Below are 25,567 nucleotides of genomic sequence, written 5' to 3'. Positions count from 1 at the left end.
AATAACGCATAGAGTCCACTGTTCTGTCCGTGAGTGCGTGCGTGCATGTGTGTGTGTGTGTGTGTCTGAGAGAGCAAATCGTAGTGGCCTTAATGCGCCACCCGGGTCGAGCTGCCGCGGAGGTAAGAACGTTAGTGTCTCCCCGGATGTCACACGAGAAGGGTGTACGCCTGCGTGCTCCGTGGGTACCACAAAAAACAGGCCAATGCTCAACTCTCAGCTCTAGACATACTAATACACTGACGCTAACACTGTCACCATCACTAAAACGCACTGTGACGGCGCAACACTGCACGTCGCGGCGAAACACAACGCAACACAACACAACACACTAGAGTCGACACGCACATCACCGGCAGACGTAACTGTCGGCATTGTTCACAACACTTGTAAGTCCACAAATCCTACTCACTGCGCCATGAAGGTTCCAAGTGTTCCCTGAAGAAGGCAGTGATGGGTAGGGAAACACCGGGTAACACTGAAGTCCATTTATTAACGGATAGGAGAGATACAAGTAGTGAGCAGCGTGCGCATGAAGTGCCATGCACGACCCATGGAGTCAGACTAAGGCGGCATTGCCATACGGCAGCCTCGGGGCAATGTTGCCACATAACACGTGCATTGTTGCCACGTAATTACATACATAGATGCTACTCGGCACAGTAGCTTATATACAAGGTTGCTACTCGGCACAGTAGCTTAGATACATAACCTACAGTACCCTAGTCGTAGTCGATGAAGGCTAACTGGGGTTAGTCTTGGTGTTTTCTTGTCCCCCTTCTCGGTGAGGCAGGCGGGTATTTATGCGATTGTGGCTACTCAAGATCTAGAGATGCGAGATGAAAGGCGCCGCTGGTTGTCTGAGGCGAGGACGGCAGGTGGCCAATCAGCGAGTGGTTCAGGAGCGGAGGCTGTGGTATAAGAACTCCCTGCTGATTGGCTGAGGCGAGGACGGTGGAGTGGTTGTAGTGAGAGTAAGCCACTACATGGTACTCCTTTTGATACTGACTATTTTGCAAGGTGGTTGGGAGGAGGAGGGGGAGACATTGTTTGGTATCGTAATCCAGAAGCAAGATGTAGGTGAAGAATAAGACATGGGATTTCAGTAGAAAACTGTAACAAAAAAAATGTAGAGCTGGTAATAAATTTAATAAATTTTCATATGTTCGTGTAGAAATACATAACATGAAACAAATTGGGTATTTTTATAATAAACTGGAGGACTGAGGAGTGCATGGGTGTAGTGAGGGTGGTCAGATGGGCAGCCAGTATCAGAGGTACGGACGTGCAAGGATTAGATACATAGTCGTTGCGGACGTGGACATGGTTATGGAGAAAAGCAGTGGGTACGGGTGGCTATTAAGAGACGCGTTGGTGTCGGAGTGTGGTCCAGGCGACTTCGGAGGACGGGAAGCGGAAGTCCGCAGTAGAGTTGACCCACCCGCACCTCGTACACCTTCTGCCAACACAAACATTACTCATTACTCTGCATTAGATTAATATATAATGGGTTTTCACTGCATAACACTACAGTATTTAAACAAGGGAAGTGAAGCGGCGACAGATTCTTACAATTATGGTAACCACTGAAGAGATAAAGAATTAAAATGTAAACTACTGACATTAACGTGATTGTAGCATTAACAAAGTATTATAAATAAGGTTGTCATTTTCAGAGAAGTACTTATAGTATATTAACACACACACTCATTCATATTATGTTTCACCGTCCATAAAATATCCTGTTAACACCATTCATCCCTGAACTCGTTCTCTCCAAATCGTATCAGAGAGAACGAAAAATTTTGTGACATTTTGTTTCCGTTAAGTCTTCAAGTAAGAATTGTTCAAAACCTTATATGTGTAGTATTGAGAAATATAAGCCAATGGATATGTGTAGCCTTCAAGATCGTTTAGTGAATATTGAACACCTTAATTGTCTGTACTTCTTGTGTAAACATGTCTGAGACTCAGATTAATCAGCCGAAAGAAAATTCATTTCTGTACTGTCTATGCCTCTAAGGGCCAATTGCAAGAACAGTCGTGGGGTGTACGATGCCATTTACGATGACCTTCTTGCCCTGATCTCGTTTTAGGAATACCACCCTTTTGAAGCTCTGGACAGATCTCGAAGTTTCGATATTTTGAGTACAGCACTAGCTAATAATTCCCACCAGGAAACTTGTTTCGAGACTCCTCCAAAGCTTCGCAAAGTGCAGAATTCCATGTGTTACAGGCGATATTGCTGAAAAAAGACCAGGGCAAGAAGGTCATCGTAATTGGCGCCGTACACCCTATAACCGTCGTTGCAATTGGCCCTAAGGACTAAGGAGTCTAAGGTGAAGTAGCAGTGATACTCCACGAAGAATAAGTTGTCTGTAGTTTTAGTAGGAAAAAATCCAATTAAGGCAAGTGTAGCAGTAATAAATCTAAAACTAAGTAGTAGGCAGCTATCAAACAGGGAGGTACTACCGCCTGGGAAGTTATTGGAAGCATAATGTATTGTCTAATGGTAGACCCTGCTGCCATATGGCATCACGAAAATTTTGACCAAGTCCCAGGTTGCTGATCTGGCTTTCTGCCTCATTTACACACAATTGACGAGTTGACGGTTCTGGGTAAACACAAGAAATACACTCTGCCACGTTCGTAGGGCGATACGGTATACATAATTTGTAATAAAAGTTTAAAGTTCTGCTATAATCGTCGAGATAAGTTTATTTCTCTAGAAACAGGGCTGCCATTTGCAATGACGTCACCACTTACCCTGCAGACGACGAACGGATGGAGATAGGAGTCAATTGAGAAGTAATGACATAGTCTGAACTTTGTTTTTGAGAATTCCTGATGCTAGGTAAACATGACAACATAGTGATGTTATTGTTTTGATGATTCACTAATAAATCACTAGGATATATCGTCATTTATATTAATTAATGGGTAAAATTTTACTTTAACTACCCTAGGAATTTGGATGCTTAGATTCGAGATAGGCTATATTGGGTAAATTTTAAGTTTTGGTCATCCCTGTACTTAAACATGCAGAATATGTTTTGGGTTTTTTCTGATGGTTTGCGATGTGTTATGAATGATTTTGACCTTCATTTCTATCGGAAATCACTAGTTTTGATTTACAACCCCCTCCCCCACCCCTACCGGTGTATGTTGAGGTAACCTTATAACTTATGATATAACTTAGCATACCTAACCTAACATATGACCTATGACCTATATTTTCTTATGCGACCGAAAAATGTTTTGCGGCAGAAATCCCGTAGAGATAATGTCTTGTTGTTTGAAGTACTTAATCCCAAAGTTAGAATCTTAAGGTACTCCAGATGACCAAAACCAAAATAATACCAATATTGTTTGGAATGTTTATACTAAGAAATTGTAGTAGGGGCAGCATTGAATTAGTTAATGTGCTTAGTAATATTCATATATTCAATATAGCATTACTGTGTTGCACAGTAAAGCACAAATAATTTTCTAATAAAAAAAATAGAGCCGATCAGCCGAGAAGGTTGGACAACTACTTCCAGGGTTCATCAAGGCAGAGGAAAGAAATTTACCAAAAGTAGGTGTCTTTATGATTGTAGAGTATTATCAAGAACTTCGCCATCCAGCTATGTAGCACATTAAATTACATCTGCCATCTGATCATCCCCTGGCCATGGTCATCCCAAGTCCTTCCACAACATTAGATATAGACATCAGTGACGAAAACTTACATTTCCCAGGCATGAAATAGAGAACAGTGATGAAAACTTCCTTGTTGGAGTTATCGGTCTTTTGCATCATTTTGACACTCAGCAAGTAAATACACACGGTGTTACTTGAGCAGTAATTTATTTTAACCTAAAAATTAGGTATGCCTGTTTATATCAACATTGTATATGGCCACAAATCCTGTAATTTTGCTGTTAAACAACACATAATAATGGATATACCCCACAGTTGGCTGCCTTTACGCTCCATCTCTGCAGCTCGAGGAACCAGTGACGTCAGAGCTTTTCAGTCACGTGACTTTTTAGTAACTTTAACCCTATTTTTTTTACACACTTTGGCTTAATTTATTTAAAAATACCATTACCATAGTGAATTTAAGCGCTTTCTTTACCCATTAACCTGCCACCTTACGAAAAAATTCCGACCGTCAACTCGTCAATTACAGGGTTTCAATTGTTTCTCTTACCTTGACAACACCAAAGACAATAAACAAAATACACATATAAGAACATAAGAACATAAGAAAATAAGGAGTCTGCAATAGGCCGGTTGGCCTGTGCATGGCAGCTCCTGTCGAAAGTTACAACCACTCTCTATCATCCATGAATCTATCTAGCCTCCTTTTGAAACTTTCCAGAGTTCCAGCACTTACTACAAAGTTGCTAAGCTTGTTCCACTCGTCCACCACCCTATGTGTGAACCAGTTTCTTCTTATCTCCCTCCTAAACCTAAACTTATCCAACTTAAATCCGTTGCTTCGAGTCCTAACCTGCTCTGATATTACAAGAACTTTATCTATATCCCCTTTATTGATTCCTTTCACCCACTTAAATACTTCTATCATATCTCCCCGCACTCTTCGTCTTTCTAGGGAATGCAAGTTAAGTTTCTTTAACCTATCCTGATATGGAAGGTTTCTAAGTCCCGGAATCATTTTTGCCATTCTTCGCTGCACCGACTCTAGTGAATTTATATCCATTCTATAATAGGGGCACCAGAACCGAACTGCATAATCGAGGTGCGGCCTGACTAGCGCAAGATATAGTTGCAATAAGACCTCTGCACTCTTATTACTTACAATTCTAGATATAAAACCCAATACTCTGTTTGCCTTATTTCGAACATTAACGCACTGTTTTCTAGGCCGTAGGTCCGGGCTTACAAGTACCCCTAGGTCTCTTTCACAAGTCGACTTCTCTAGGTTGATGTTGTTAAGGCTGTATACATTGTTATTATTTGTTCTTCCAATATTAAGTACGCTGCACTTGCTGGTGTTGAATTTCATTTGCCATTTTTCAGACCACCCGTGCAGTTTATTTAGATCCTCCTGTAATGCATTTGCATCCTGCCCTGAATTAATCTGCCGCCCTATTTTGGTGTCATCCGCAAACTTGCTTATGTCACTGCTGATCCCAGTATCTAGATCGTTTATGTAGATTATGAACAAGAGTGGGCCTAGTACTGACCCTTGGGGAACCCCACTGGTTACACGGCCCCACTCAGATTTAACACCATCTACGCTGACCCTCTGCGTTCTATCGGTGAGCCATGATTTTATCAAAATTAAAACTTTACCCTCGATACCATGAGCCTTAATTTTTCTCAGAAGCCTCTGATGCGGTACTCTGTCAAATGCTTTGCTAAAGTCTAAGTAAATAGCATCGTAATTTTCGTCATTATCTACTACCTCGAAGACTTTCCTAAAAAACGTCAGCAGATTTGTTAGACAAGATTTTCCCTTTGTAAACCCATGTTGCGAGTTGTAGATTAATTTGCTTTTCTCTAGATGCGATCGGATGCTGTCTGCTATAATTGAGCCAAGAAATTTCCTCACTACTGACGTCAAACTGATCGGCCGGTAATTTGACGCTTATGCTCTGTCTCCCTTTTTGAATATGGGTACTACATTTGCCTGTTTCCACAAGTCTGGCACAACTCCAGGTCTAATGATTTTGTAAATAAATTTACAAGGGGTCAGCTAATCTGTTCCCTGCACTCTTTCAAGACTCGAGGGAAAATTTCGTCCGGCCCTGGGGATTTTGTCTTCTTTAGTTTATTTACCCTCTTAAGAACATCCTCTTTTCTGATAGTGATATTCTTTAATTTCTCTTCTTCCTTTCCCCTAAATATCAGTTCCATCTCTGGAATTTCCTTGCGAATTTCTTCTGTGAAAACTGATAAGAAATAGTTGTTCAATGCTTTGCTTATTTCTTCACTGCCATTTATCACTTCTCCCCTCCCTGACTTTAAAGGCCCAACTTTGTCCTTGGCTTTTGTTCTATATACCTGGAAAAATCCCTTGGGATTCGCCTTGGATTCCCTTGCTATTTTGACTTCATATTCTCTTTGCTTTCCTTACATTTTTCTTAACATTCCTAGATAGTTCATTATACCTATTTCTGAGCTGCTTCTCCCCTCCCTTTAATTTCTTATAAATTTCTTATCATTTCTCACTATTGAGTTTTTTTTCATTTTTGTCTTTCTCTTTGGTTATTTACTTTTATTATTACAGTGTTGTTATTATTATTATTATTGTTATCATTATTATTTTATTTTACTTTTAATTTTGTATTTTTATTATAAATTTTATTTACTATGAATTATTATTATTAGTATTATTACATTTTCGCCCCCAGGCCCTGATGTGGGTCAGTGACCTGTGCCCGGGTGGGTTTGTAGTGGATCTCTCCCCTACAACTGCATCCGCATTCCAATGCGACAGTATTCTAGCAACCAGCCAACTGCTCGTCTACCCTAGCAACGGAGTCAAGAAACCAGTGAGTTCCCACGGGCTTACTTTCGGCTGCTGTGTATATAAGCTCGCAGTCTCTCCATTGAGATTCATTCTACCCTACGTTCCTGAACACGCAACATCTCTTCCAAGCAAGCTCCTCGCTGTCCAGCCCTCATTCAACCTGGAGGACAGCAACACGCAACATCTCCTCTAACGAAGCTCCTGCACAGATACCTCCTCAAGCACGCTACTCACTGAACGTGTCTCTTGACCAAGCTTCTCACCACACGGCATCTCCAGCACCAGACTGTCTTGTAGATAATATATTTTATATAAGAAAACCACCACCTAGAGTTTCCATCCATCCCATCCTGAGTGCTAGACAACATAATATCACATAACCCTACAGGTTAATCCCCGTAAAAAGAAAAGAAGAAAAAAAAGAACTGTAGCAGTGATACTGAAGTAATGGCGCATGAGTCATTTGGCTCAGCTGTAGTTAACGTCAATTTTGATTTCATCCGTAAATTTGAATCGAAACTAAACTTACAATAGCACGCAGGCTGTAATCAGTGTACGATTGCAAGTTTATGCGCATTGAAAATAATGTAGACGGTCAGAAGGATTGACAGACAAACGGATAGATAGATAAGTTACAACATGCTGGAGTAAACACTCATTCATATCTATTTGTCTGTATCACACCTACCAGAGCAGCCAGATCATCGAGGCGAGTACAGGCTGCTGGTGTCGGTGTGGGCGGGACGAGTAGGTTGTTGCAGGCGGCCAAGGCACTGGTGCGACGCCCGCAGTCTCCCCTCACACCTACTACCTCACCTGTAGAAGGATGAAAGGCGAAGATTCAGCCTTTAAAGGATGTCCGAGATATACAGTACAGTACTGCTCACACGAAACTAACATATTTATAATTTATTTTTAATACAGTCTTTTTTTACAGTTAACATTACGTGAATATATCACTGACCACTGACACAGATAAAGCTCTATCTGAAGCACACACTCAGGAAAATTATATCCTAGATCATTGTTCTTGCCAACCGAACTTAACAGAAACGTAACTGACCGCCCAAGCGGCTAACGAGCCGATCAGTAGCGAAGAGGCTGAAAGTAAAAAGTAAAAAAGTAAGAGGGAACAGCAGATCTAGGAACAATGGTAATTTTAAGGAAAGGACCACGTGATAACTAGACGCCTCAGCTTATTTCACCTGATGATTAAACACCCTAACGTTATCATCAGATGAAATAGGTTGAGGTGCCTAATCCTCAAGTGATCCATAAAAATATACCCAGTTGACGTCTTGACGTATAACTCACCAAAACAAAGTAAGCCATAATTCATAAATAATAAGGATGAAAAACATCATTAAACGTATCCAATAATAATAATAATAATAATAATAATAATAATTATTATTATTATTATTATTATTATTATTATTATTATTATTATTATTATTATTATTATTATTATTATTATTATTATTATTATTATTATTATCATTATTATTATTATTATTATTATTATTATTGCTCCCCACGCCCTAATGTGGCTCAGTGACCTGTGCTCGGGTGGGCTAATCCCCGTTTAAAAAATTAATAAATAAATAAATATTGGAGCCAGTACTTACTAACAGTGAGTAACGGTGACATAACCGACTGGGGGGCGGGGGATAAAGTAGAGTAAATAAAGCTCAACATAAAGCACAATACATATAATGGTCATATTTAAAACAACAAAACGAAGAGGAAAATTTAAAAAATCATATAACAACAACAACAAACAGGACGGAAATTGTAAAAAATAATCAGCGTTAACACATATTGAAACTCTAATGCACAAAATTGTTCTCGATTTACACATTAATTTGGCCCATGTGACATTAATGTTTAATATCTTTTAATGTTTTTTTTACGGAAATTTATTGGCTTAATTTACCGAATTAATTATTCTTGTCGTTTCGGCTAAATTTGGCAGATATGTTTATTTAATTCATGATTTAAGTGGTGTTATTTCAGAGAATAAACTGTCCTAATGTGATAACTCTGAACAAATATGGCCTACATCCTGGTTATTTTGCTTTAACCCACCAATAACACATCATAAGCAGGAGTCATGGGGGACCTGTGGACGCCCTGATCGATAACTAATTATGGTACGTTTGTGGCGGAATGTTGCCTCATGGCAACTGTGGTTGTGATCATTACGTGTGGCTGTGGTGGTGACTATGACAGTGATCACTATGAAGCTATGGTGGTGACTGACAGTGGTCACTATGAGGCTGTGGTGGTGACAGTGACAGTGATCACTATGAAGCTGTGGTGGTGACTGACAGTGGTCACTATGAGGCTGTGGTGGTGACAGTGACAGTGATCACTATGAAGCTATGGTGGTGATTGACAGTGGTCACTATGAGGCTGTGGTGGTGACTGTGGCAGTAATCACTCTATGAGGCTGTGGTGGTGACAGTGATCACTATGAAGCTATGGTGGTGACTGACAGTGGTCACTATGAGGCTGTGGTGGTGACAGTGACAGTGATCACTATGAAGCTATGGTGGTGACTGACAGTGATCACTATGAAGCTATGGTGGTGACCGTGGCAGTGATTACTCTATATGTGGCAATGGTGGTGACCGTGGCAGTGATTACTCTATATGTGGCAATGGTGGTAGCTGTGATCACTCTATAAGGCTGTGGTAGTGACTGTGGTACAATTGGGAGTGTGTAGTGGAACACTCATATAATTATTACACCAAATTGTGTTGTCTCCATCCTTTCCTTCACATAAATAGATTCATTGTATTCCATATACTATATTTACTGTTGTATGTTGCTTATCTTCCCCATTTATTTAAATTTTTATTTGTTTTCTATCTATTTATTATTATTATTATTATTATTATTATTATTATTATTTTTTTTTTTTTTTTTTTTTTTTTTTTTATTATTATTATTTCATATTTGTTCTATATTTTATTAATTTCTATTATATTTTCGCTCCCAGGCCCTGATGTGAGCCATTGACCTGTGCCCTGGTGGGCTAATCCCGAAAAAATTCTCCATACCCACTTTTTCTTTCCTTTCTTCGTTTTCTCCTACCCACTTTTTCATGGAGAGTTTCCTTACTCTTCTGCGCCCCTTTCGTTCACACTCTTTCTGTCTTCCACTGTCTCTATTTGTGTTATTCACTATTCCTCCCCGTTCTCTCCTAATCTTATAATTGTTGCTCGTCATTCGCTTTCACTTCCTCTTTTTACCCCTTCAAGGGGAATATAGAAGTACCTGATGACAGTCCCTCCACTCGTGAATAAATTGCTCACTGCACCTCCCAGTAATGAACTTAGATTTTTTTTTATTTAAAAATGACAGAAAACAAACTTAAACCGATATAAAATAAATTTTCCAGTTATTTACCCAATGGCCACCCACTACAGGTGGCCAAACCGAGGAAAGGGAGCCAGTAATCTGTGTAGGATCACCATCACCACCATTACCATTGCAATAAACATGTTTGCCAACTAGTCATAATCCTGACAGCTCTGTCCTCTTGTTCAACCTTATTACTGTACAACCCATGTTGTACTGCTCCCCCATTATACTTATTTTTTTCAATTCCACTGTAATTTATGTATAAAAAAATAGATAAATAAACATTGAAGTGATAACCGTGGTAACATTATGAGGTGTTCTTATTACCACCATGCTATTGTACTATTCCAGATGATACTAAATGTTACATAATACTTCCTTGAGATAAATGTATAGTATATATCAGGTGCCTAAAAGAGGGCTCAGGTTCTCAACTGGCTCAGCCATGTTAATATTGTTATTATTATCCACTCTGTATCTGTTTTTCTGGCTCAATAAACTGTTTCAATTCAATTCAATTCAACATCATCACTGTATAATATGGACACGAAGTAGTACCTTAAGCTGTGTATTCTTATATTACTCTATTAATTATGTATAGTAAAGTATTACAGAACATGTATTAATCCTATGTAATATTTCCATTTATTATGCACCATGTTATGTATGTGAATTATCATATTTACATGTGTATTCAGCTTGTGAATGCTGGCATCTGTATATGCCAGCGCAGAGTGATACATAAGAACATAAGAACATAAGAATGGAGGAAACTGCAGCGGGCCTATTGGCCCATACTGGGCAGTCCCGTTTACACCCAACCCCTATTGCTCATATGAGCGTCCAACCTATGTTTGAAGCAATTCAGCGTATTCGAGTTAATGATGATATTTGGTAACTTGTTCCATTCATCCACTACTCTGTTTCCAAACCAGTGTTTACCTATTTCACGCCTAAATCTAAATTTGTCTAATTTAAAACCATTGTTACGAGTTCGCTCCTGGTTGGATAATTTGAGTACCTTTGTAATGTCCCGTTGAGATCGCTAGTCCTTAAGGTGAGGAAGCCCTCTGTCTATTGTTTCTCTGTATATCTCCCATACGAGAATAAGAACCTATTTTCAAGATAACAAGTGTTTGTGTATACCATCAGTAGTGTTGAACATTTTGGGGGTATCAAAGACAAACATAGATGGCACAGTGAGATTTCTCAGTGAGATTCAGAGTGAACTTAGCCTTCCCGTCAGACTGTGTTAATGGCGTCTCGTTTTCAGCTTCGCCAAGGATTTACAGCCAGACTACAAGCCTCAGGACTTACAGGGTTGTGAAGTGATATGCTGTGTAGAGTGCTGTGCTGTGAAGTGAAGTGTTCTGTAAAGTGCTGTGTTGTGTATTTTAATCAGAATTGTCTGTGCAAACTGCAGTCAGATGACTGAGGGAGCGGCCCAGCAGTACGTCCCCTCCCGCCTACGGTCATTGGGTAACTGAGCAGCGCGCATTAAGACAACTTCGGTTCGGTTGCGACTTTGCCCAGCTGCCTCTACGTCTGGCAGCGCGCCAAGCCTCCCGGCAACGAGCCATACACACACACACACACACACTCACAGGCCCACTTTATATTAAATTCTTGTGTATTACTTTAGACTTCTGTAATTCTGTACATAGATTACGAGGGGTTGACCCGGTCTCTTGCACAGATAGAGTACAGAAGCTGTCAGCATGTCTCACAGGGATCAAAATGATACCCTGGATGCTGGGGTTATGAGTTTAAGCTTGGGAGACCTCTCCCCACCCACACTCAGGCCCCACGCTTCCCACAGTGACAACGCCCAATCACCCACAGAATCTCCTCGTTCGTCGCGGGCAAGCTCTCCTGCGGTGCCTGCATCCAAGGATCTCCTTCAACTGATTAAGTGGATGGAAACTTCTCGATGCCAGGACTATGTTACGAGGAGAGAAGAGGAAGAAATTCGGTACAGAGTCTGAAACACGACGCCACGAAGATGAACAAAGACGCAGAGAACTAGAAGATATACGTTTAAGTGAGGATGACCTGAGAAGAAGAGAGGATCAAGCCAGATTTGAAGTCTTGATTTCCCTGTTAGCTTCCCCACAACGATCTACTCTACAAGATTCTTCTGCTACTACTAATGCTGATACGACTAGAGGTACTGGTACCTCATTTCCCAGAGTTGGTTCAACAACACCTCAAAAGGCTGCAGCACAAACGCCTCCCTCTCTGAAGTCTGACGCTTCTTATCAGATATTTCGGGAATGGCGTCGACGTTGGCAAGACTATGCAACAATGGTTGACCTGTCAAGTTTACCACAGCCTAAACAGATGATACAGCTTCGTATGTGCTTGTCCTTAGAGACACAACGTACTCTCGAGCACACACTTCAAGTGCCTCCTACGACAACTCTGACTGTAGAGGCCGTGCTTGACAAGTTACAGGAACATGTTAAGGGACAGCGCAACGAAGCACTCAGAAGAGAACTCCTCCAATGTAAGCAGCTTGATGGAGAATCTTTTGATGCATTTTTTGTAAGACTGAAAAGATGTTCAGAGGAAGTTGGTGTTTGTCCTGGAAATTCTCAAGTTTGTGAAGAGACACAACTCAAGACAATCATTTTAACGGGTATTCGAGATGAAGAGCTAGTTCAGCGTCTCATTTCACTTGACCCCACTTCCTCCCTTCAAGATGTTGTTACAATATGTCGAGCGTACGAGGCCGCCAGGTGTGCAACTTCAGCTTTACGCCCACAACCTGACCAGGTGAGGGCGGTGTCTTCCTACAGAAAGGGTAAGAAGGTAACCCCACCCCTCACCCTCCAGCTACACCTTCAGCAGCAGCTTTGTGTAACAGCTGTGCAAGACAGCATGATGCCTCCCAGTGCCCAGCTGCTCAAAGCGTGTGCAGAAGTTACGACCGCCAGGGTCACTGGGCTTACACAGTCAAGTGCCCTGCTAGCAAAGTTCAGTGCAGACTTTGTGGTCGTGTGGGCCATTATGACAAATGTTGTCGTAAGAAGACACAGAAAGGACACCACCAAGGATCCAAGAAGTCATCCTCAGGTAGTGCTGGCGCGCCCCCTCCTTCTGGCAAGCATCAAGACGCTGTGCCCAATCATTCCTGCCGTCGTGTACTTTGTTCCACAGACACGACACGCCAGCACATCAGTGTCGTCATTTCTCACGGTAACTCGTCATCCAGTCTTCAGATGTTACCTGACACCGGTGCTGACGTCTCAGTAATTGGTCCACAACATTTAGCAAGTTTGGGAATACCCCGGAGCAACCTACAGCCCCCTCCTCAGACAACGAAACTGACAGCTGATGGTTCCAAGATGGCTCCAGCTTTGGGATCTTTCTGGGCTACTCTTACCTTTGGTAAGCAGTCTTGCTCAGCCCGGATTGATGTTCATGATGGGATCCCGACTCCGCTTTTATCATATGGCCATTGTCAAGAGTTGGCCATTATTTCCAAGGAATTCCCCAAACCTATTTTAAAGGTCACCCATGTCAACAGGTTGAAGGAACTCCCTATCTCTACTAACACGTCCCCTTCTGATGCAAGAGCTTACCTTCTCAAGGAGTTTGCTGACGTGTTGGTTATGAAGAAATCTTTAGGATCCACACCACTCAAGCCGATGGTGGGTCCACCTATGAAGATTCATCTTAAGGATGGTGCCACACCTTTTACCATCCACACCCCTCGTTTGATTCCTCACGCCTACAAGGAGCTAGTTAGACAAGAGCTTGACTCCATGGTTGCTCAGGGAATCATCAAGCCGGCCGGAGACGAACCTTCACCTTGGTGCCACCCTCTTGTCCCCGTCGCCAAACCTCGTGGTGGAGTACGGATCACCACCGATCTGTCAAAACTTAACCAGCAAGTTTCCCGTCCAGCCCACACTCTTCGCAGCTGTTCGAAATGTGGACCCAAAGGCGAAGTTTTTTACAACGATGGACACCTTATGTGGTTATTGGCAGATCGAGTTGGCCGAAGAAGACCAGCATTTGACTACATTCATCACACCATATTGAAGATATCAGTATTGCAGAGGCCCCATGGGATTTGCCGCTACGGGCGATGCATTCTGTCAACGTGGTGACGCAGCCCTTCAAGGAGTCACGAATTGTGTCAAGGTGGTTGATGATATTTTACTCCATGACGAAGACTACTGCACCCACCTCTCCCGAATATATGAAGTTCTCACCAGATGTCGAAAGTACGGGATTACCCTCAACGCTGACAAGTTTGTAGTCGCCGCACCATCAGTGAACTTCTGTGGGTACACCCTCTCAGCATCAGGTATCGCAGCTGACCCGGAGAAATTAAGCGGAATCAGGGATTTTGCAACCCCTGCCAACCTGACAGACCTCCGTTCTTTTTTGGGTCTGGTCAATCAGCTGGCTGAATTCTCACCTGACATCTCCGCCGCAGCCCAGCCGTTATGCCCCCTGCTGAGCCCCAGGAGGACATTCCTGTGAACCCCAGATCATCAAGAGGCCTTCCAGCGAGTCAAGCAGGCCCTCTTAAGTCCACCTGTCCTCGCCTGTTATGACTCAGCCCTACCCACCGTCCTCCAGACTGACGCCTCCAGACTCTACGGCGTTGGTTACGCCCTTCTGCAGGACCATGGCGGTGGACAACTCCGCTTAATTCAGTGTGGATCCCGGTTCCTGACGGACGCTGAGACCCGATATGCCACGAATGAGCTGGAGATGTTGGCTGTTGTCTGGGCGATGGCGAAGTGCCGCTTCTACCTGATAGGACTTCAGCACTTCACCCTCTTCACGGATCATCGCCCTCTTGTACCTATTATCAATCACTACTCTTTGGATGCAGTAGAGAACCCTCGCCTCCAACGTTTGAAAGAGAAGCTCTCGCCTTATCTCTTCACAGCTGTGTGGCGTGCGGGTAAGCTGCTGTGCATCCCGGATGCTCTGTCCCGCGTCCCTGTCAGTCGCCCCACCCCAGAGGACGAGATGTTGTGTTCTACAGCTGTCGCATCCCTCAAGTCAGTGGTTTCATTGAAGGCCGTCTTCACATCAGAAGAGTCTACAGCACCAGATGCAGACAAGACCCTTGAAGATCTCCGCACCGCAGCCCGGGCCGACCCTTCCTACATCCGGCTCGTCGACTGTGTGTCTCAGGGATTTCCATCTAACCGATACGACCTTCATGAATCGCTACTCCCGCACTGGAAGATACGCAAGGACCTCTATTGTGACGGAGACCTCGTCTTGTATGGTCCACGAGTAGTCATTCCTGCTACCCTACGCCGCCGTACCTTGACCCGCCTTCACGACAGCCATCGAGGAGTGGAGGCCACCAAGCGATGGGCGAAGCAGACTGTATTTTGGCCCAGAATCGACACGGACATTGCAAGTACCGTCCGTGCCTGTGAGCCTTGCCAGATTCTGCAACCCAGCCAGCAACAGGAACCTTTAATGTGTGACGATAACCCTTCAAGACCCTTCGAGTCTGTGTCGGCCGACTTTTTTGCAGTGGCAGGGAAGTCCTTCCTCGTCATTGCCGACCGATTGTCTGGATGGCCTGTTGTCGTCCCCTGTGGTAGTGATACAACGGCTACTGCTACCATCCGGAATTTCAGGCATTACTTCAGAGAAGTTGGTGTTCCCCTCTGTCTCAGGACTGATGGAGGACCCCAGTTCACCAGCCACGAGTTTCGGGACTTCATGGACCGTTGGGGAGTCCGTCATGTCGTGACCTCGCCCCACTACCCCCAGGCGAATGGACACGCTGAAGCCGCAGTCAAGACTGTTAAACACCTGATCCTTAAGGTGTCACCCTCAGGAAATATCGACTGCGAGGATTTCGATCGAGGTTTGTTAGAGTTACGCAACACCCTGAACTTCACCGGACGCTCCCCAGCCCAGATTCTATATGGACATCATCTCAGGTCTTGTGTTCCTGCCCACCCGAAGTCTTTTTCTCAAGAATGGCAAGCCAAGACTGAAGAATGTGACCGCCGTGCAGCAGAACGAGCCGCAGATGTCGCTGCTCGGTACGACTGTCATGCCCGCCCCCTTCCCAGGTTGAGTATCGGCCAGCAGGTCAGGATTCAAGATCTGGTATCTCACAGCTGGGACAAGGTTGGGGTTGTCATGGGTATTGGCCGGTCCAGGGACTACCAAGTGCGTCTTCCTAGTGGTAGAGTATGGTTGAGGAACCGTCGTTTCCTCCGACCTGTGGAGCTGCCTAGTGTTGACCCTTCGCCAGTTGAGTCCCCTAATGTTGATGTCTTTACAGTAAATCCATCCCCACCTTGTGTTTCTGCCCCGGTACTCCGCAGGTCTGCTCAAGATGAAACTATGAGCGTATAGGGGGGAGGGAGGTGTATAATATGGACACGAAGTAGTACCTTAAGCTGTGTATTCTTATATTACTCTATTAATTATTTATAGTAAAGTATTACAGAACATGTATTAATCCTATGTAATATTTCCATTTATTATGCACCATGTTATGTATGTGAATTATCATATTTACATATGTATTCAGCTTGTGAATGCTGGTATCTGTACATGCCAGCGCGGAGTGATACAGAGAGTTGAGATCGCTAGTCCTTAAGGTGAGGAAGCCCTCTGTCTATTGTTCCTCTGTATACCTCCCGTACGAGAATAAGAACCTATTTTCAAGATAACAAGTGTTTGTGTATACCCTCAATAGTGTAGAACATTTTGAGGGTATCAAAGACAAACATAGAATCACTACATCAACACCAACACTACATCAACACCACCACCACATTGGTTTGGAAAGAGAGTAGTGGACGAGTGGAACAAGTTACCAAACATCATCATTAACTCGAATACGCTGAATAGCTTCAAACATAGGTTGGACGGATATATGAGCGATAGGGGTTGGGCCATTAAGCCCGCTGCAGTTTCTTCCATTCTTATGTTCAACAACAACACTACATCAACACCAAACCAACAATACACCAACACCACTATACCAATTAACACCAACACTACATAACAATGGTTGCCCTTCGTGTAACGAAGATGGCCGGCCCAAGGGCCACCTACAGTATGCGTGAAATTGTTTAAGGTGTAGAAGCGGTCGCCAAAACAACAACCACAACCTAAGTTAACGAGTTGCATGACCCAGTGTCAAGGAATAGTCCGAGAAGACCGGACAATTCGCCAACTGCACTGGCTAACCTTTACCCCTGAATACGATCCGCAGATCGATTAACATCCAGGTTTCCAATTACTGCTAGGTAGACAGAGGCAAATGGCGTAAAGAAACTTGCCCATAGTTTTACCGAACTCGTGTCCGCTCGCTTGCGAGGCGAGCATGCTGACCATTACACCATCACTGTACCATTACTACACCAAAACTACATCAACGCCACAACCACTTTACCAACACCAACACCACAGGCTGATATAACCCCCCCCCCCCTCCCCGGGTGGGACAGTGGCCATAATAAACTGATGTACTGTACAAGAAGAACCTAAATATGGCTCTTGTCATGTTATCGAGGCACTCCTACATCTGACACGCCATCCTCTCCTCACACACACACCTGTCACTTCAACACGCCTGACCTACTTGACTTCCTCTGTGTATCTGACTTTATACTGTATATCATACACACAGATTCGATATCATAGTACACACTCACACACACACCATGGTTATATCACAACCCCCACGTGCCCCAACACTTATGTAGTCATCTTTCACCAAAATTACCCCAAAATGTCATTATCTCAATTACCGGATGATTAATTTGTCTCAATTATGGGTTATGGGGCGAGAGGGGAGGGGGGCGGGGGTAATGGGAGTGTCCGGGCAACAGGGGTAGAAGGAAATGTGACCACATAACGAGGGTGAGAGAAGGCGTGGGCCGCGTGGCTACACAACATGGGTGAAAGGGGGAGGGAGTGGGAGAGGAAGGATGACCCACACAGGGCAGGAGAAAACAACACAGTATAATCTGCCATCATGGAGGACGTTTAGCTTTAATCCTAAATGACTCTCACTACACGGAAGTGACCGACAGAGATGAAAGTAAGTACAGTATACACAAGTAAGGGAATAATACTCTGAGGCGGGAGAAGATTCGCTGCGGGTACAAAAAAAGACAAGGTTTTAATTGTTTGTTTTTTTACGGGCATTGGCTCATCCGGGTTGCTAAGTAAGAATTAAAGGCTCAGGTAATCTTTCATAGTATGGTAAGGTGAGGATTGGGCATAATAGGTGTGGGAAGGTGGGAGTCTTATTAGTTATTATGCCTTACTTATGTAGAAAATATCGCTTGGGAACGTTAAAATAAATAAGATTTTCTGAAACTAATAAGAAAGGAGCAGTGCGGAAGAGATTTATATAAAATTTAATTATCAAGAATATTGAGCAGGACTCTGGGTAAAGACCAGTGGATTGTTTAACGCACAATAGTTACTGTCGTGATAAGAAAAAATAAAAATACTCAGAATGAAACACAGTATGACATACAGAGCGCGGGAGAGTGACATGCAGGGCGCGGGAGTGACGTACAGGGTGCTGGGTGATATACATGTGCGGGAGGATGGATTAAGAATGAGTGAATAATTAAGTGACCTTAACCAACCCCGTGGAAAAAATAATGAAGAGTAATTGATTATGTAAAAGATTGTTGGTGTGAGTTATGACACGAGGATAATAATAGTGAGGTACTGTACCAAAGGGCTGGAAAGCCAACTGAGGGAGTCAGTACACAGCAATAAAGGGCAGGTAACCACGTACCTGTGTAGCCGGGCAGGTGATCCATGCTGTTGAGGCGTAGGTCACTGCTGGAGGTAGTTAGACGAGTGAGCACTTTGTTATCTTCACTGGTTCTATACGGCGTAATTCCCCGCTTCCATATTTCTCTCTAGTAGGAACACCTCCATGATGCCTAATACCGGAACAGCTCGTGTGGGATGTGCAGGGCTCCTGCTGCCACACGCCCCCCGCTGCACGCACTGAAAGGTCGCATGACTGGGGCGGGGCGACAGGAAGCGTGGGTCCGGGAGGGCGGGGACCTACCATGATGTAACCAACGTCTAGCCCGCTACTCCACCCTCCACCACGTCTCGTATATTAGGCAGACAACTGGTTAAATTGTTTATGTAACAAGGAGCAATTACTAACTACTGAAAACAATATTTTGGTCATGCCAACAGATAAAGTAGGGTCTTTTGGGGACCTATTATCTAAATATCTCAAGTCGATTGTGGTATTGGCACTACTGATGAACTTTAATTTTATACTCACTACAATATTCTCTATATTCCTTACCACCACTATCCTATTTTCTCCAAAACATAATCACTACTAACACTTCACCACTACCACCACTCCGTATGTAAGTCATCTTGGTATAATAGTCTGTCCTCCCACTACAGTTTGTTCTGTTAGATATGACCCCACTTATGGACCGTGTAATTAGTGTACGTTGCTTTATGTTGAGCTTATGAGTGTGTGTGCGTGTCTGTGTGTTGTGTCTGCATGTGCACATATTTCTGTGTTGTCTTTTTAATTGATGGGCTTAGATTCACCTGTCTGTCCTTTGAAGACAATATTGTTGCCAAGTGACCTAAGAGCACCTTCCACATCATGACAAGAACAAAACGCACAATTTAGTCGCGTAATAAGAGGTGGGCATATACTGTATAATTATACGCTACATGTTAAGGAGTTGATCACTGAAGGTGGATGTAAGAGGACATCGAATTCCATAGTGGAAAACTGAGCCTGATGAACTTGTTAAGAGTAGAGGTGGAATATTGAGAAATGACATAAACTGTGACTGACTGAAAGGGGAGGTGATAGCGAATTGGATTTCATGGGTAAATTAACCATGGGACCAGAGGTGATGAAATAAGTGTTCTTGTCAGGCTACAGTAAGGAATAAAATAAGGGCTCTTCAACAAACTTTTTTATTCTTTAAATTGTTAAAAATACTGTGATTCCATGTGTGTGCTGGTTCTTATATATATATATATATATATATATATATATATATATATATATATATATATATATATATATATATATATATATATATATATATATATATATATATATATATATATATATCCCACGTATTTCTTGCTCTGTTAGAGTGTGTTTGATAGATTGAGCATAATAAATGTTATATGAAGAATGTGATGATCTCGTGGTGTAACGACCACGGTCGTACACGTCAGTTAACGCCAAAATCAAATGATTCATATTACGCTCAATAGCCCACAAAACATGTACCTCTGCTTTATTTTGAGTCCTCCATCTGAGGAGTCCGTTTTCTCATCACTTCAAGACGCCTCAGTCCTCCGTTATCCCATTTTCTCTGACTTACTGAAACCAACCTCTCTATAAAATGAATTTGAATGTGAGAGAGAACACCCTTGTTTTGAGTCAACTTAGATATGTCTGTTTACAGTTGGAACATTCAAGATCCATTGTGAGTGTTGTTGAACGCTTCAACTGTCCTTATTGTTAGTAAGAAAGTGGCTTATGTGAGTCCTATCATCAAGAAGGGCGATAGTCACTCCACGAACAACTATAGACCGGTGAGCCTGACCAGCATAATATGTAAGGTACTTGAGAGTATTATCAGAGATGCCGCGATGGAACATCTACTACGAAACAACCTTGTAAAAGATTGCCAACACGGTTTTATGCCGGGGCGCTCTTGCTTGACACAATTGCTCAAGGTATTGGATATTTGGACCCATATTCTAGAACGGGGTGGTAATATCGACAATATTTACCTAGATTTTGCAAAGGCTTTCGACAGTGTACCCCACGAAAGGCTGAAAATCAAACTGGAAGGGTACGGAATTCGGGGAAATGTCCTAGCGTGGATAGAAGATTTTCTACATGACCGCAAGCAATGTGTGGTGATTAATGGCACGAAATCGTCATCTGTACCTGCAAGTGGGGTACCGCAGGGTAGTGTATTGGGCCCGCTGTTGTTTGTTTGTTTCATAAATGATATGCCTGACGTTGTACACTCCTCCATACAAATGTTTGCCGATGATGGCAAGTTATTTCGGGAAATTAAGAACCAAGCGGACTGTGAAGAGCTGCAGAAGGACCTCTGTGGGCTCCAGGAATGGTCGAAGGAATGGTTGCTGAGATTCAATGTCACGAAGTGTAAGAGGATGCACCTGGGGCGTACCAACGGTAAGGAGGCGTACCATATGTCCCAACGGGATGAAGAAAATGTACTAGTTGAGACTGTGTGTGAGAAGGACCTAGGTGTGTATGTTGACAATGAGCTGAAGTTCTCGGGCCATTGTGAGAAGAAGGTAAATCAGGCAAATAAATTATTGGGTCTTATAAGAAGGTCGTTCAGATATCTAGACGGTCCGTCCCTCGTGACGATCTTCAGGAGTGAAGTGCTTCCCCATCTGGAGTACTGTCACCCCATCTGGTCCCCGAGATATGCTAGGGACTGTCAGTTGGTTGAAAATGTTCAAAGGAGGGCCACCAAACTGGTGCCTGCACTTCGGCACCTCAGCTACCCTGAGAGATTGGAGCGCCTGAACTTGCCTAGCTTATACTACAGACGGGCAAGGGGGGACCTAGTTGAGGTTATAAGCATCTCAGGGGGCACTACTCAGTTGAGTGTCCTTACTTGGAGCTGGCGGACGCTCGCCCCACAAGGGGTCACAGCTCAAGATTGAAGAAGCCGCAAGTCCAGAAAACCGTGAGGGCAAACTTTTTCGGAGTGAGGGTTGTAAACTCTTGGAACAATCTACCAGAGAGTGTTGTGACGGCACCGAGTGTGAGCTCTTTCAAGAGAAGACTTGACCAACACTGGAGCGGGTTCAGGTACATTCAGGAGCCGGTGCATGCCCAGTATTTGCCAACAGTGCGTGACAGAGACGTGACCGATCGCCCGGGCGGCTAGCGAGCCGACCTTTTGGTGAAGAATATAAAGGAAAAGAGACGTGACCGATCGCCCAAGCGGCTAACAAGCCGATCAGTGGCGAAGAGGATAAAAGTAAAAGTAAAAAAGACGTGTCAAGTAAGCGAGTGTTGAGTTTGCCAGTTAGAGTGGCGTATTTTAGGTCGTCCGTGGGGATACCCATGGGTGTCTGATCGCTACTGAAGTTATATTATTTTGTCGCCCCGACATCAGAGAATCTGATGTTCATAGTTTAGTTAGTGTCAGTTGTCTATTTTAGAAAGTTATTAATCTTCTGAACAGTTCCTGTCAAACTCAAAATTCTCCAAGATTTAACGGCCGTTTGACCGGGGATGTGGTTTGCGGTCAGGCCAATAGAGTTGCGAACGCATATATAACTCCATTTCACCTCTTTACTGACAAACTCAACCTCTGATTAAGTTATAAATATAGATGTAGAAAATTAGCGGGATCTGTGACACTGATGGTCACAGCTAGGTGTCCAACGACTACTGTGAATAGAGGGTCTATTGTTAGTAACATTTGTCTTTCTAGTAGGAATATGCCCTCAGGCCCGTATATATGCCGACGCGCGAGGAAAAATCACTCCTGTGATTTCTCCTCTACGTCTCCAGGTATGTTCACGTGTGTTCCACGCCGCCATATTAACTCAGTTTAACTTAGTCATTTTTGTGAATATCAGTGTTCATGTTTTAACATAGTACCTTCAGTGCCAATTGAGTCAAGTAAAGTAGAGATCTAGCTATCGTCTGAACCGGTGCCAGACGTATGTTTTGTATAGTGAAGTTAAATATTCACTCCTGTGATTTCTCCTCCACGTCCCCAGACGCTGTTGTGGGGGTTAGTAACACTTCTGAGGTTCGGGAGCCGCCTATGGGCACGATGTCTCTCGAAAGACGTCTTTAAGGTGGCGAGATTAGAATCCCAGGGCAAGATTCCTTGGCAGACGCCACGGCCCACCGCCACGAGTCAACTTTTCCCGGGCCAGGCGCTCCGAGCTAGCGACGGAGCCTGTAAACAACTCTGGCCCACTGACTCCGTCATATGATCATGGTCTATCTACTGTTCTTGGTTATATGTATGGAGCCGTATTAATATCCATGCTTAGGATGACTATCAGAAATATAGTCATCCCAGGTTAAGTATTGAACCCCTGAATGAGAGTTCAAGGTACCAGGTGGTTCCTTGTGAAATGATAAGAAATATGGTATGTTACTAATTGTGGAATTGTCCAGTGTGTTATGTATTCATCTGTAGTACCCATGAAAGAATAACCTGAGAGTATCATGCTCTAATCAAGAAGTGGAGAGGTAATTTGTTACTTGTTAAAGTAAGACCTGAGGGTCCAGTGATGGCTTGTGAATAACAGTTACGGAATCCCATGTGTCAAGGTAATGATATCCCAATTGTCTAATAAAGTAATGAGTATTTGGAGGTGTTGAATGAGGTAATAAGTTCTTGAAGTGTTTGATGACTTAGTAAGTTAATTGCGGTTCTGTTTAGCCTGAGTGAATCTAAGATGCATCTTCTCCACTCACTTGTTAATAAATATTGAATTAGTAAACTACGAGTATCACCACTCTATTCCTTCTACACATTGGTTCCCAGAAAATAATACTTACTCACGTGCCTAGACATCTACCACACTACCCAACAACTTTCCATGAGTTATGTTATATAATGAAAAGTTTGGGTGGTGGCAGCTACCCTTTGTAAGTATAAAAATTGTTGTATAAAGAATAACATGGTTCCCCAGACTAACCCATGTATAAGAATAAACATAAAACAAAGTATACTTCAGAAAGGTAAGAACATTGAAACTGAGAATACAATATATATGAAAGGAAATGAAAAGAAAGAACATTGACTTGGAAAACATAAGTAGAGAAGCATAAGAGTTACTTATATAAGAATATAAGGTATATAGAGATAAAGAACATATCAGAATATGAGCAAGAATACATAAGAAGAAGTATATATATATATATATATATATATATATATATATATATATATATATATATATATATATATATATATATATATATATATATATATATATATATGTAAAGAATTGAAGAAGGATAAGTATATAAAACAGGGTACTCATTGGAAAGAGTACTACACAGAACATATAAGTATATGAATAAATAGAATACTAACAGAAAAGAATAGCTGGATGGTAAATTATTGAAAAGAGAAAACTCGGCCCGTTACAGTGGAGGTAGTCTGTAAGCCAGAATAAGGCTAATTCTAGCTTTGCTCTACAGACATTCACCCTGGAGTGAGTCGACAACAACAGCCACTCCCCTGTGTTATGCTGGTGGGTTGGGTTTATTATTTATTGTTTAATTCATATTACTGTGTGGTACCAATATGTGAATATGACAACAGTTGATGCTTGTTTTGTAAATATAACGTAATAATGTATAATAACTAGTTATGTCTGATCTAGGTCCCAGCCTTTTCCCTCTCGGGTGATTTCTAGAGTAAATAAATGAGAGAAAACTACAAGTGTGTGTCCTATCTCGGACTTTTTGAAAACTCAAACTTTTTAAATTTAGCGGTCTTTTGTGGGTTACGTGAATGAATGGAGTTGCTTTAAAAAATTAATTTACATAATTCTAATAATATAAGTAATTGTAAATTACAGGTAGCTAATTTTGTTAGTTTGTAATTAGCTTGAACTGAAATGTAAAATTTGAGGCACTATAAATCTGTTGTGTGTATGTGTGCATGAGTGAATGCCACAGCTGCACAGCGACAACAAACGACCACATGATCGCCACTTTAAAACAAGCAATCAAACTGTGACAACGTATGTAATTTTGAGTCCTACTCTTTCCATGTACAGAGTACAGGCCCATAATAATGGCCCCTAAAGTAGATAAACTTTAATGTGTGAAGAGAAAGAAGAACACATTGAAATTGAGTGACAAACTTGAAATAATTAAGAAACTAGAACGTGGTGTGAGCAATGCTGTTCTAATGGAAATATACGACATTGGAAAGTCTACAATTTATGATATAAAAAAGGAAAAGAATAAAATTCTAGAATTCACAGCTTCTTCTGAGCCTTACATTAAAATTGCTGAAAGAAAAAGTTTACATTGGCCCAAATTAGAAAATCTTGATAAAGTGTTGCACGAATGATTTTTGTTAAAACGATTAAAAGGTATGGCAATTTCTGGGCCGATACTTATTGCCAAAGCAAAGTCTTTTAAGGAGCAAATGAACATCGAATCAGAGTGCGCATTTAGTGATGGATGGCTTAGGAATTTCAAGACTCGTCATGGTATTAGACAGTTTGTTTACATTTTTGTCTAGTGTTACTTTTACTTTTTACTTTTATCCTCTTCGCCACTGATCGGCTTGTTCGCCGCTTGGGCGATCGGTCACGTCTCTTTTCATTTATATTCTTCACCGAAAGATCGGCTCGCTAGCCGCCCGGGCGATCGGTCACGTCTGTCACGCACTGTTGGCAAATACTGGGCATGCACCGGCTCCTGAATGTACCTGAACCCGCTCCAGTGTTGGTCAAGTCTTCTCTTGAAAGAGCTCACACTCGGTGCCGTCACAACACTCTCTGGTAGATTGTTCCAAGAGTTTACAACCCTCACTCCGAAAAAGTTTGCCCTCACGGTTTTCTGGACTTGCGGCTTCTTCAATCTTGAGCTGTGACCCCTTGTGGGGCGAGCGTCCGCCAGCTCCAAGTAAGGACACTCAACTGAGTAGTGCCCCCTGAGATGCTTATACACCTCAACTAGGTCCCCCC

General features: G+C 42.6%; 1 protein-coding gene across 1 annotated transcript in view; it reads right to left on the bottom strand.

The window, feature by feature from the left end:
* Positions 1-481: 481 nt before the first annotated feature.
* The window catches only part of LOC121860633 (caspase-1-like), an 87,964-nt gene continuing 62,878 nt past the window's right edge, over positions 482-25,567 (bottom strand). Inside the window, exons 8-9 of the mRNA XM_042357893.1 lie at positions 7,173-7,300; positions 482-1,459 (exon numbers count right to left, since the gene is read on the bottom strand). Of these exons, the coding sequence (XP_042213827.1) occupies positions 1,328-1,459; positions 7,173-7,300 (260 nt within the window). The 3' untranslated portion in view covers positions 482-1,327. The remainder of the gene's footprint in view (positions 1,460-7,172; positions 7,301-25,567) is intronic.

This window comes from Homarus americanus, unplaced genomic scaffold, assembly GCF_018991925.1.
Source record: "Homarus americanus isolate GMGI-L3 unplaced genomic scaffold, GMGI_Hamer_2.0 scaffold11150, whole genome shotgun sequence".
NCBI classification, from domain to species: Eukaryota; Metazoa; Arthropoda; class Malacostraca; order Decapoda; family Nephropidae; genus Homarus; species Homarus americanus.
Note: the sequence above shows the minus strand (reverse complement) of the source record. Positions and strands in the feature narration are given on the sequence as shown.